This window comes from Myotis nattereri (assembly GCF_964212035.1).
Source record: "Myotis nattereri genome assembly, chromosome: 2".
In the NCBI taxonomy this organism is placed as follows: Eukaryota; Metazoa; Chordata; class Mammalia; order Chiroptera; family Vespertilionidae; genus Myotis; species Myotis nattereri.
The window spans coordinates 153,627,711-153,642,501 of NC_138076.1; the positions used below are offsets into that span (position 1 = coordinate 153,627,711).

The following is a 14,791-nucleotide window of genomic DNA, read 5'->3' on the forward strand; positions in this document are numbered from 1 at the left end:
GGTGTTTTCCCATGAGCACTTAGCTCAGCATCAGGATATATGAAATTAAATGAGGTTTGAGCGCCTCTTTGACAGCCTTCATGGTTTTATGAAGAACCTTTGATTCTTAACTCAGAGGATCCTGCAATTATTGTGCTTATTAGATTAAATATACACCATAAACCCAGAACTTCAAAGGTGGAAAAGAAATACTGGGTTTTCTCCATTCCTACCAATGGTTAATGCAATTCTCTGCTCTCTTTGTCTACCCAAAGAAAGCACGCCAGAGTGAAGGCCTTATGAGTTGTCCCATTTTGCTGTTTAAATGATACCTTCATCACTTCTGAAAGGAACAACCCCAATATTCAGCCAAGTCTCTTAGGAGCAAGTTAAAAGGCCTCCAGCACTCCTCTCTTGATAAAGTTTGTGTGTCTTTTATACTTCTCCATGAAAAGAAAATTTACTGCATGCAAACCCAGCCAGCAAGATTTTTCAGCAATTTAATTTAGAAGTGAATTATTCTCCTGAATAGGCCCATTCTTTGTTTGAATACAAGGCAATCTTTCATATGTTTCCCAAATAAGCACTCTCCTTACCTCTACCTGAGTTTCCACTAGTGTCATTTAATGAAACAAAATGTACTTTTTCCTAATAGAAGTTGCATGCTCTCCAATATGCCACCTCCCTATTACAGTTCCTGCTCTGACTTCCTTTTATCTAAATAATAAATCTACAATTTGTGAAACTTGTTCCCAAACTTTAAGGCTGGCTCTCTGTTCTCTTTGGCATAGAAGTTAGGTTTCTTTGACCCCAAATAGTTTTTCCAGTGGAGAGGTTTGGGACTAAGGATATTTATTATGTTATAAACAAAGTAAAAACAAAGTCCTGACTAGAAGTTAGAATATGACATTACAAATCTAATGCTTATTTCATCAACCATTTTCTATAACTCTGAGGGAAATATTTAAAATTTTAAGTTAAATGAGTAATATATTTCATCTCTGCCTCATGGTGATGATTATCTGTGGAAATATTTATATGGTATTGGTGGTTTTGGTAGATCTCTTTATAATGATGAAGTGGAATGTTAAAAGAAATCAGTGTCAAAATCAGAGACAAAGGGTTAGTCAATCTCTAAGTGGTTTTCAAGTTGGAATTCTTAATAAGGCAATGAAAACAATACATGAGCAAACCACTTTTTAAAAACGATGCTAAGTATAAAGAAAATTATATATTTCAGAGATTATGAAACACTATCATCTTCTACAAGAGAGACAAACAAACAAAAATGTTGACTCTGGCAACTGCCTTTGCTGATAAGTTCCAAATAGGAAATTGCTTGAACCAGTTCTTGACCTGTGATACAGCCTTAGAACTGCAAGAGAAAAACCATAATGTATACTGATTCTCAAAGAAATCACCCTAAAGCCTCTGCAGTGTGAAATTTATTATTGATAAGATCAGAGTATTGGCTGTCCAGAGAAGTCCATCAAGCTTAAATGCATCATGTAGAGTGGTCATGCCAACTCCCTGATATTGAATACAGTGGATTCCATGCTTCTCAACCTACTTAATGTGGCCATACTCAAAAGCTACAACAGGAGACCCAAATGCTCTATGCAGTGATGTTCAACCCATGTGCCACAGCTCACTGGTGTGCCGAAAGAATTTTTAAAACATGCAATATCTATTTAGTCAGGGGCACTGACCTCCTTTCCTTAGAATTTGTGAAACTCGTTCTCAAACTTTAAGGCTGGCTGGCTGTTCTCTTTGGCATAGAAGTTAGGTTTTCTTTGACCCCAAACATTATCAGTAAAGTGCAAAGGGAAGTGTAGCGGGGAGAAGTAATTTATGATACCATTTTATGTATGTTATATAAAAAGATGACAACAGCCAGCACAATAATACTAGTAGCTGTCTGGTGTGAATAAATTAAAATTATACCCTTTTTTTGCCAGGTTGGCAAAAAATGTATTTTTTGTTGTGCCGCAGAATGTTAGTAGTTTGCGTGCCATGACATGAGAAAGGTTGAAAATCGCTGCTCTACAGAGTTGTTTCTGGACTCTGAGGGAAATTCTTTCAGTTCCACATTCTTTGAACATCATCAACAGTTTCTGGAATAGACATTCAGAAGCTACTTTAATAGTGAGTGAGTGGTGGGGATGAACTAGAAGGGGTCAATGGGGGGAAAAGGGGACATATGTAAATACTTTCAACAATAAATTTTTTTTAATTGAGTATTTTTTTTCTTGAAACACACTTTCAAGGAGACATGCAAGAATTTTAAATGAGATTGTTATGTGAGCACAGCCACACTAAATAGAAGACCAAGAAGAATATTTCATCGATGATCAGATGGGTACATGATTAATGTTTGCTCTTAAATAAATGTATTTATTTTACTATAAAAGGTATGGAACCACATGTAAAAAATTTGAAAAGGAGAGAGAAGGAAAAAAATAGTTATCAATACTACACAATCATTGTTTTAATCTTTACCTAATCTTTATCTAATTTTTCATCCTTTTTCTTAACACATGATTTTTGTAACTTGCTGGGTACAAATATACACTGGAATACTACGCAGCCATAAGAAAAAATGAAATACTGCCATTTGCAACAATATGGATTCCTCTTGAGAATATCATGCTAAGTGAAATAAGTCAGATGGAAAAGGACAAGAACCATATGATTTCACTCATGTGGGATATAAAACAGGAAGCAAAAAATGAACAGACAAAACAAAAAGCTCATGGACACAGACAACAATACGAAGGTTACCAGCGGGGAAGGGGGCTGAGGGGAGGGTGAAGAGGGTTAAGGGGGTCAGATATATGGTCACTTTGGGTGGTGAGCACACAACCAATATACAGATGATGTATTTATAGAATCATACACTCTAACTTATATAATCTTATTAATAAACTAGGGGCCCGGTGCATGAAATTCGTGCACTGGGTGTGTGTGTGAGGGGGGAGAGTGTCCCTCAGCCCAGCCTGCCCCCTCTCACATACTGGGAGCCCTCAGGCATTGACCCCCATCACCCTCCGATCGCCTGATCGGCCCCTTGCCCAGGCCTGACGCCTCCGCCAGAGGTGTCAGGATTGGACAGGGGACCTCCATCTCCTCCCGATCACTGGCTCTGGCCCCCGCCCAGGCCTGAGGCCTCTGGCCCAGGAATCATGCCTGGGCAGGGGACCCCCATCTCCCTCTGATCGCTTGCTCCACCCCCCGCCCAAGCCTGATGCCTCTGACCCAGGCTTCAGGCCTGGGCAAGGGGACCTTCATATCCCCCCAATCCCCGGCTCCGCCCCCCACCCAGGCCTGATGCCTCAGCCAGAGGAGTTGACCCTCATCACCCTCCGATCACCAATCACCGGATCGGCCCCTTGACCAGGCCTGAGGCCTCCAGCAGAGGTGTCAGGCCTGGGCAGGGGACCCCCAGCTCCCCGCGGTTGCAGGCTCCGCCCCTGCCCAGGCCTAACGCCTCTGGCCTAGGCGTCCGGCCCAGGCAGTGGGGACCTGCAGTGGCAGCGGGGGGCACCGCGATCGTGGGCTTCGCTTTAGGCCCAGGCAAGGGACCCCTAGCTCCTGGGACTGCCAGCTTCGACCGTGCCCAGCTCCCATCGCTGGCTCCACCCCTACTTCCTGCTATCACTGGCCAGGGCGGCAAAGGCGCCTGATTCTCCGATCATGGCTGGGGGGCAGGGCAAAGGCGGCCCCAGGGCCGCCTTTGCCCTGCCCCCCAGCTCTTAGCTCCCCCCTGGGTTTCAGATCACTGTCAGTGGCAGGGGGCTTCTTCCTGCTTTCCCTTTCGCCTCCCTGCATTGTGCCTACATATGCAAATTAGCCGCCATCTTGTTGGCAGTTAACTGCCAATCTTAGTTGGCAGTTAATTTGCATATAGCCCTGATTAGCCAATGAAAAAGGTATCGCCGTACGCCAATTACCATTTTTCTCTTTTATTAGTGTAGATGTCACCCCATTAAATTTAGTTTTTAAAACTTATTGAAATTATGTTTTTATAAATGTAATTTTAACATACCAGCCATATAAACATAGACTTAATTTAGAATGTGATAAAGCTAGAGTATGTAATGATGGGGCAGCGAATGATAACTTATTAGAGGGTACTGGAAACAATATAGCCACTGAAATGCATTTTTTCCCCCCAGAGTGTTTGCACTCCATCCATGCAATTCTTTTCCATTGTTATATGTACTGTTAATACAAATGTTTAGAATAAGTCTTGGCACATGGTATGCATACATGGACGTTTGTTGTGTCATTGTCGCTAGTTGTTGTTATTGTACCTGGCAATATAAATATTCCAAAGTTATTAAATATTAGTACATCCAGCACGCAATCTGTTCATAATACCAGCTAAAATGTGTTTTGGAACAAAATGTTAAGTGATAAACATTATCAGTAAAGTGTAAGGGAAGTGTAGCTGGGAGAAGTAATTTATGATACACAATTTTAAGTGGTCGTGTGCTCCAGAGGTCCTAGTGAAAATGTCACTCTCCCTCAAAGGGGTGATGAGTTGAGAAATGCCTCCTCACTCTCTGCGGTTTCCGTGGTGCTGACTGTCATGCCTTTTGTTGTAGGCAGAATACTTCTATGAGTTCCTGTCCTTGCGCTCTCTGGATAAAGGCATCATGGCAGATCCAACCGTCAATGTCCCTCTGCTGGGAACAGTGCCTCACAAGGCCTCAGGTGCGTGGTCCTTGCCTCAGAGAAAGGTTTACCCTTAAAATGTAATGATGATGGGAATAATATTTAAGATCCAGATACCACCCATTAGAGGGCTTATGGAATATTTTCTTGAAGAGATTACTTGATTTTAGGGCAGCTCAGTTGTTGTCTTTATATCCTTTGGGCAAAAAATAAGGATGGGGGTGAAGAAATGGCAGTTTTATAAATTCCTAAAAAACTCTAGGTCAGGGGTGGGCAACCCCTGGCACGCGTGCCAAACATGGCATGCCAGTAACTTTTGCTGGTACGTGAAACCCTCTCTTATAATCTTCCATTTACAATTTTTTTCTTAATATTGACTTTTTTATTTTTCAGATAAATTCAATGTAGGTGCATCCTAGATAAATAAATAATTTTACATAATATGCATACATTAAAAAATAAATGTATTTTTCATCATCATATACTGTGTTTTTGTTGCTCGAATGAATTTTATTATTTCTTCAAGGTTCTTCACATACGTACACCTTAAAAGATATCAAGTAGGCGTAACATGTTCTCAAAAATTAGGGTTGGCACGCAGAAGAATTTTGAGTCAGAGATTTTGCTGGTTTTGGCACGCCCTCACAAAAAGGTTGCCCACCCCTGCTCTAGGTAGTCCCAGCTCATATATTTCCAGATTAAAAATAAGAAAGTTGCCAGGTGAGATACACCTGGCCAGTGAGTGTGGATTATTGTAGTGCACAGAAATGTGGCAAAGATGCAAAGTGCCTGGGGGCCAATGGGCTAAATGAAGAAAAACTGCAAAGTGAGCATTGTACAGTGGTCCCCCTTTTCTGCAGTTTCACTCTCTGTGGTTTCAGTTACCCTTGGACAATTGTGGTCCAAAAATACTAAATGGAAAATTCCAGAAATAAACAATTTATAAATTTTAAATTGTGTACTGTTCTGAGTAGTGTGATGAAACTCACGCTGCCCCTCTGTCCAGCCCACTACGTGAATTTTCCTTTTGTCCAGCACATCCATGCTGTATATGCAATCCTCCCATCTCAGGTATCAGACTATCACAGGGCTTGTGTTTAACCCTCATGTTACTCAATAAGTGCCCCAAAGCAAAATAGGAGTGATGCTGGCAATTTGAATATGCCAAAGAGACACAAAGTGCTTCCTTTAAGTGAAAAGGTGAATATAGTACAGTAAGTTATTTTTCAGAAAGACCACATTTACATAACGCTTATTGCAGTATCCTATATAATAAAAGCCTAATATGCTAAATTTTTGGCCATCTGGTTGGCCGTTCAACCAATCAAAGCGTAATATGCTAATGATATGCTAAGGCTGCTCAACTGCTTGCTCTAATGTGCACTGACCACCAAGGGGCAGTCGACCCGTTGACCAGTTGCTATGACGTGCACTTGCACTGACCACCATGGGGACAGTCGACCAGTCACTATGATGTGCACTGACCACCAGGGGGCAGATGCTCTGACTGGTAGGTTAGCTTGCTGCTGGGGTCTGGCAGATCTGGACTGAGCGAGATGGGCTGGACATGCCCCAGAGTCCTCCCGCGGTCCCTCCCCAGCTGGCCAACCCCCTGCGTCCCTCCCTGGCCCTAATCATGCACTGGTGGGGTCCCCTGGCCTGGCCTACACCCTCTCACAATCTGGGACCCTTCGGGGGATGTCAGAGAGCTGGTTTGGGCCCCATCCGCAGGCCAGACCCCACTGGTGCACAAATTGGCACACCGGGCCACTAGTATTATTAGAATTGTTCCATTGTATTACATTTCTTATTGTTAACCTCTTACTGTGCCTAATTTATAAATTAAACTTTATCATAGGTTTGTATGTGTAGTGAAAAACAGTATAGGGTTTGGTACTGTCCATGGTTTCAGGCATCCACTGGGTCTTGGAACATCTCCCTCACAGGTAAGGGGGGATTACTGTATTAAATAGGAATTTTCTATATGAAAAAAGTGGAAGAAAGGGGTTTAGTCTTTCATATCTAATTATTCTTCTTTGCTAAGAAAATAAAAGTATGTAATATTTAGTTAGAGCTTTTAGTTTGAAAAGTACCCATTCATGCATTATCTAATTTGAGTTCTGGGAGGCAGTCAAGGCCAGAATTACAGCTCCATTTTCCAAATTAGAAAATGAAGGTTTATGAAGTTTAATTGACTTTCTCAAAGTCATATATTGGTAATAAGCAATGGAGCTGAGACTAGAGCCCAGGTTTTATGACTTTTAGAAAAATACAGATCATTTACGTTAACATGTTCAAATATTTTCTTTTTAAAAAAATATATTTTATTGATTTTTTACACAGAGGAAGGGAGAGGGATAGAGAGTTAGAAACATCGATGAGAGAGAAACATCGATCAGCTGCCTCCTGCACACTCCCTACTGGGGATGTGCCTGCAACCAAGGTACATGCCCTTGACTGGAATCGAACCTGGGACCCTTGAGTCCGCAGGCTGACACTCTATCCACTGAGCCAAACCGGTTAGGGCCAAATATTTTCTCCAGTCTTTTTTCTATGAGCATATTTTTCATAATTGTGGTAAAATTATATGTCTTTGGTTTTGCATCAATACTTTTTTTTTGCTTTTAACATTTTAACATAAGCATTTTCCTGTTTCATAGATTTTTCCAGAAGTTGTTTTTAATGCCCTTATAATATTCCATTTTATGAACCTGACATGATTTATTTACTCTTTCCTTCATTGTGTGCTACTTAGATTGTTTTCAGGGTCTGAATCTAGAAATATCACAATACACATCCTTTTAAAGTAGCAGACATTCACTGGGCAGGAGTTCTGTGTTTTATTCACCGTAACTGCCAACACAGGGCCCAGCACAGAGCAGGCATTCAGAAAATACTTGTTGATTAATGTGTGTGTCAAAATCTTGGTGCTCATCTCGTTATTTTGGTAAAATAGATTCTTAGAAGTCGAATTATTATGTCAAAGGATATGAACTATGCATTTTTTAAAAGGCTCTTAGAACAAATTGTCAAAATGCAATTACTTTCCACCAAGCTTGCCCCCATTTGTACCCTGGCTAACAGCGTGGGAGAGTGCCTGGCTTTCTGTGTGTAACCGCTCAACATGGGTTATTAATCATCTTAACTGCTTGGCTGACTTATAAAGTGAGAAGTGGTTTCTCGGTGTTCTTTTAATTTGACTTTTCAAAATTCCTATTGAGGTGGAGCATTCACTTTTATCTGTTAGACAATGTAAAATGTCTGTGTACCATCCTCATTTTCACATTGAAATAATAGTGTTCTTACTGATTTGCAAAGATCCCTATATGCTAAGTATATTTACCCTTTAATGCAACTCTTTTCTTTTTTACTGAATGTATTGGGGTGACATTGGTTAATAAAATTATATAGGTTTCAGGTGTACAATTCTACAATACATCATCTGTATATTGTATTGTGTGTTCACCAACTCAAATCATGTCTCCTTCGATCACCATTTATCTCCCCTTTTCCCTCTGGTAATCACCATACTGTTGTCTGTGTCTATGAGTTGTTTTTTTCTTAATCCCTTCACCTTTTTTCACCATGCCCCTCCTCTCTGACATCTGTCAGTCTTTCTGTCTGTAAGTCTGTTTCTATTTTGTTTGTTAGTTTGCTTAAATATATTTTTTATTGATTTCAGAGAGGAAGGGAAAGGAAGAGAGAGATAGAAACATCAATAATGAGAGAAAATCATTGATTGGCTGCCTCCTGCACACCCCACACTGGGGATTGAGCCTGCAACCCGGGCATGTGCCCTGGCCTGGAATCGAACCGTGATTTCTTGGTTCACAGATCAATGCTCAACCACTGAGCAACACCGGCCAGGCTGTTAGTTTATTTTGTTCATTTGACTCCACATATGAGTGAGATCATATGGCACTTATCTTTCTCTGACTGGCTTATTTCACTTAGCATAATCATCTCCAGGTTCCTTTATGCTGTCATAAAGAGATCCTTCCTTTTTTTTTATGGCTGAATAGTATCCCATTGTGTAAATATGTACCACAGCTTTTTTATACATTCATCTACTGATGGACACTTGGGTTCCTCCCATAGCTTGGTTATTGTAAATAACACTACAATGACATAGGGGTGTGTATATCCTTACAAATTAATGCGGTTCTTTTTAAATGTATTATTTTTATATTTTTTGAGGGAGGTGGAGTTTGCAGGGTCTTTAAAACTCTATGTGGTCAAACCTATCTTTTCTTTGTGATTTTTAAAATTACTTTTATGCTTGGAAATGAATTTCTCTTCTAAAGAGCAGGTAAGTGATAACTTACACATACTTCTAATGTTTTATATAAATTTATTTTGGCAATTGTATGAGGTAAGGCTGTCACCTGAATTATTTTTCTGAGTCATCAACTTTACCAATTTGAGATGTTGAATCAATTCATGATATGCTCTTTATTTCATATTAACTTCTTTTATACATAGGGGTTGTTTTAGAGCATACTGTTTATTCTAATACTGTATTGTTTATAGTTTTATAATATTTTTAAAATAATTGATAACATAATCTCTTTTTTAAATTAGTCTTCTTCTATAGAGATGTTAGATTAATTTTGTCAGATGTCAAATGAAGATCTCATTAGGAGCTAATTTAAATCTATTAAAAAATCGGGAAATCAGTTTACAGTAATCTACTACTTCCAATGGCTCAGGATTGCCATACCCCAGTGTAAGAGCTGGGGACTGTATGAGTACAGAGTCTTCCTAATTTCCTGGCATAGTGCCAGTGTGAGTGTAGACAGGAAAAGTGAATTTGAGTTTCTCTTGGGTCATCCCAGTGCTGCAGGTGTGACTAGCAGCCCACCCAGAGGATCTGCTTCCAATCTAGATGGGCTTGAGGTTCTCAAAAGTCCATATGAATGAATGAGGCCTTGGGTTCTGGAGATTCATTAGCCTGTGATATGTAGCTGCAGGGGCAGGGATATCCCATCCCAGAGACAGGGATATCCTAATTTCACTCAGATGGCATTGCTAGGGCTTTACTACATCATGGAGACACAAAAGACACTCTGGCCACCAAGTTCTGGAATATGGCCATGTCATGTGTCTCATATCATGTTACTTTTTAATTTTTTAAAATATATTTTTATTGATTTCAGAGAGGAAAAGAGAGGGAGAGAGAGATAGAAACATCAATGATGATACTCATTGATCAGCTGCCTCTTGCATGCCCCCCATTGGTAATGGAGCCTGCAACCCAGGCATGTTGCCTGACTGGGAATCAAACCGTGACCTCCTGGTTAATATGTCAATGCTCAACCACTGAGCTACACCAGCCAGGCTAAAATGCATAATTACATTAATGACACAGTTACACCTGCTCAATAAGTCTTAAATTTTTGAATTTATAATTTAATGCTTGAAGCTTAAATCTTCTCAGCTTTATTCACTTTTTGTGAGTAGTAAAAAAAAAAGCTTACTGAAATTCTACTTCTTAAGATATTGAAACAATAAGAGTTTGAACATATGATGTGAGACTATTTTAATGGACCATGTTTAGGGACCATCATCCTATCTAATAAAGAGAGAATATGCTAATTGACTCTCACACCATTGCAAAGATGGCAGCACCCACAGCCAATAAGAAGGGAATATGCTAATTGACTGCCACACCCTCAAAGATGGCAGTGCCCACAGCCACAAGATGGCGGTGCCCAGTCCCCTCAGCCCCCAGCTGCCCAGGGCCGCCTGAGGCTCAGGTAACCAGGGCCAGCCGAGGCTTGTGCTGCCGGCAGTGGCAGCAGCAGAGGTGTGATGGGGCGTCGCCTTCCCCTGATCACCAGGTTGCCTCCTGCGTCTGAGGGCTCCCAGACTGTGAGAGGGGGCAGGCCAGGCTGAGGGACGCCCCTCCAGTGCATGAATTTTCATGCACAGGGCCTCTAGTAAGTAATAAAATTTAGAGGGGAAAAACGGATGATGCTTTGGGCAAGAAGACTTGAAAAAGAACAAGCCTTCCAGGACCAGGTGACTTGTGCACAAGCATACACACACTTTGTATGTACAACTCCCCCACACAATAGGTTTTGGTGGCAGATGTAGGATTTGTTTGCAAAAAATGCAGGTGCAAGAAGTTTATGGGAATTTCAGTCCATTGCAGAGCAGTTATTCATTAGCCTCATTAGCTCAGTCTCCACAGTAGGAACAATGAGGGTACCTTGAATTATTACAAAGTAACCAAAACAGTGTGTCTTTGCTCCTAAGCATTCAGGTAGTGTTCATTATTCTACTGGCCTATTTTATACCCCCAAGCTGCTAAGCCATTCCTTTATCCCACTGACTCCTTATATGCCTACCCATTGAAAAAGAAAACTCTTGATCTTTAACAGTTATGAAGTGCCTGCCTCTGGCATCTGCAGGGATCAAAAACAGGAAATACAAACTGCAGGGTGGTTCCGTAAAATAACGGAGTTGGATAACAAAAAACATAAAGTTTCCATAAAGCCCAGGCTTTGCCTCTTTGAACACTCCGTCCCTGTCATGCCAGGAAGCCAAGAGACCAGCGGTATTTCTCAATCAAGACTTTCAGGAACCCAATGTCTAGAAACGTTTAAATAGGTGCTAAGGCTGGGAGGACCATCGTCTTGGAGCCCCAGTCCTTAGCAGAAAGTGAAGCCCAGAGGAGAAGGCTCAGTATTTGCTGAGAGAACGAATGGCTGTCAGCACAGCTCCGAGCACTGAGGACCCTTTGTGTGGATGGTTTATAATCCCGGAGCAGCGTATAATCACGTGATGCTGAGAATGAGCTCTCCCCCCCCCCCACACCCGTTCTCACCTTCTCCCTTGTGAGGGCAGTGGCTCTGGTGACCGGAGGCTAAGGCTGAGACTGCATGAGCACCATGCTCATCTCAGCGTGGAAGAGGTATTTCATCAGAATATGTTTGTTGTTTACTTCTGTAGAAGAGGTTGTTTATATGCAATCCATCACACATCATTGTGTACTTGAACGCCATGTGAGTTATGTGCAATCTGCTTTAGTTTTTCTGAGTTGTTTTAATGTACCTCAGTTTCAATTATACAACCTAGACCACATTGGATTTTACAGCATCTGGCCTAATTTCATTTATCTTTTGGTAAAAGTGGCTCTCTAGTCATTATTGTTGTAAAAGCACAACATAATTTTCACATTTTTATTATTCTTTGGAAGTGGAGACTATGCTTTTTCTGCTTTCAATGTCTCTTTCTCTTTATACATGTGTTTTTCTGGGTGCATGTTGTTAATATCCTATCACCTATATCTCCCACTGTCTATGGTGAATTCTTGTCTCTTTCTGTGTAGTGTGAGTGTGCATGTGTATATGCGCAAGTGTATGCCTGTGTGTATAAAGGATATGGGTGTGTCTCCCATGAGGTATATCTTTGTGTCTGTCAGTGCCTAGGTTGTGACAGACAAATACTTGATGCGTAGATTACAAAAACAAATAGATATGGTCCTTGCCTTTGAAAATCTCAGGTCTAGCAAAGATTGCAGAATCATAACTAAATCATGACATTATGATGCAATCATGGAGAGAGGTGTTTGTGAAATAGGTACGTGAAGTGACATAGGCAGGGGGTGTTCGGAAAGGCTCCAGAGAGCAGGTGCAGTTTAATTTGCATCTTGAAAAGTAAGTGGAAGGACACTGGACAGAAAGAGGAGAAAGAGCACTCCGCACAGCAGGTGGGTGTGCAGTCAGGCCCTGTGGGGGTGGGCCACATCTTTGGGAACGGAAAGTGATCTAGTCTGGGTAGAGTCAGTTGCTGAGATGAGGCTAACATATCCACCACTCACAAAAAGGAACTCAAAATGGATTAAAGACTTACATGTACAACCTGAAACCATGAAACTCCTACAAGAAAGCACAGGCATAAAGCTCCTTGACATAGGTCTTGGTAGTAACTCTTTGGATATGACACCTAAAACACAAGCAAAAAAATAAACCATAAACAAGTGGGACTACATCAAACTAAAAAGCTTCTGCATAGCAAAGGAAACCATCAACAAAGTGAAAAGAAAACCTATGGAATGGGAATAAGTATTTGCAAACCATATACCTGATAAGGTTTAATATCGAAAATATATAAAGAACTCATACAATTCAATAGCAGAAAGAAAATAATTCAAAAATGGGCCAAGAACCTGAGTAAGACATATCTCCAAAGAAGATATAGGAAAGGTCAACAGGTACATGAAAAGATGCTTAACATTATGAGTCATTAGGTGAATGCAAATTAAAACCACAATGAAAGCAAAATAACCAGTCAGAGAAAGCTTAAGTATCACATGATCTCACTCATATGTGGAATTTTATGAACCAAATAAATTGATGAACAAAATAGATTCAGAGACATAGAAGCATCGTACAGACTCACAAATCTCAGATGGAAGGCAGGGGTGGGGAGTGCGTGGGTGGGGAGAGATTAACCATATATGCAATAGTGTGGTGAAAGCCTGGGAGGGATGGGTGCCGGGTAGAGAGAGTCAATAGGGAAAAAGAGGGGGACATCTGTAATACTTTCAACAATAAAGATAAATTAAAAAAAAAAGAAAAGCCACAATGAGACATCCCCTCATAGCCATCTTGCTAGAATGGCTATTATCGAAAGACAAGAGATAACAAATGATGGCATGGATTTGAAGAAAGGGCTCATTTCTGCCCTGTTGGTGGGAATGTAATTTGGTACAGCTACTATGCAAAACAGTTTGGAGGTTCCTCAAAAATAAAAAAGTAAACTACTATAGGATCCATCAATTTGACTTCTAGGAAATATCCAAAGGAAATCAAAACATTAACTCAAAAAGATATCTACACCCACGTGTTTATAGCAGCATTATTTATAATAGCCAAGCCAGAGAAACCTAAGAGTCTATCAATGAATGGAGATTTTTTCTAGATTTTTTAAATGATTAAAATATTTTACTATCACAAAATGTCTTCAAAATAAATCACTGAAACATAATCACCAAAAAGAGCAGGGGTTTTCATTTGTCTTTCCCACTACAGTATCCTCACTGTTTAGAACAGTGACTGGCACATAGTAATTACTCAATAAAGCTTCACCTGTTCAATGAATTGGTCTGTATTTTGACTCAAACTTGTATTTAACCATTTAGAGGGAAAAATCATCTTGAAAACCCTAAAGAAAGTTATTTATGGTGTTTTCCTCCTTGAAGTTTCTATTGGATTTTACATCCTGGTTTTTCTCCCCTGGGATGATTCAGAGCCATCTGTTTTAGAACCCCAGGCCGGAGCTCTCTGAGCATCTCTTCACTCTGACGGACTTAGAGGTCAGGTTAGCAAATCACACACTTTCATGCGAGCACTCCAAACTCTCTAGAAGCACCCCCAGATGATTGGAGCATGTGAACATGCAATTGTACCTTAGCCAGATTTGAAAATGGTTTGCTTTTAGCACATCTGAAAATATGGACAAACTAGCAGTTCTTCTTAACAATGCTGATAAACAGTAACAAAGCATTTACTTACAAACATCTCTTGCATACCAATATTCTGAAAGCTAAAATAAAACTTGAAAGCCTCTTTGAAATAATTGGGAGGGTTGCAAAGTGGAGGCTGAATAAGGTCCAGGAAAAAGATACACCTGGAACATAATAGTGTGGATAATGACATGTGATGAGGAAGATTCTTAAAGATCTATCTTTAAGTATCCATTCAGGTTCTTCCATTACCCGCCCCCCCCACCTTTTTTTTTTTTTTTTTTTTTTTTTTTTTACCTTGGGGAAATTATTGGCCTACCTATCCATGCTGAGGATTCATGAGAACAGGCTTGATTCGAAGGAACCGCTGAGCTAAAGGTAGTTGATGGTGATGGAAGAAGATTTGACTGTGGGTGGTGGGCACACAATGTACTATACAGATGATGTATCATAGAAGTGTACACTTGAAACCAATAAGGTCAACCAATGAACTTATATGCATATATGCATAACCTATGGATATAGACAATATGGTAGTGAGGGCCTGTGGGGTGGGGGAGTAGGGAGGAGACAGAAGCGGGCTGGAAGAGGTTAATGGGGAGAAAAGGAGGACTATGAAATACTTTTAATTTTATTAACCAATGTTATCCAAACAAATTTAAT

General features: G+C 40.5%; 1 protein-coding gene across 1 annotated transcript in view; it reads left to right on the plus strand.

Annotated features, from left to right (window-relative positions):
- The window catches only part of WIF1 (WNT inhibitory factor 1), a 77,449-nt gene that overhangs the window by 41,263 nt on the left and 21,395 nt on the right, over positions 1-14,791 (plus strand). The window contains exon 3 of the mRNA XM_081084506.1: positions 4,587-4,695. Within this exon, the coding sequence (XP_080940632.1) occupies positions 4,587-4,695 (109 nt within the window). The remainder of the gene's footprint in view (positions 1-4,586; positions 4,696-14,791) is intronic.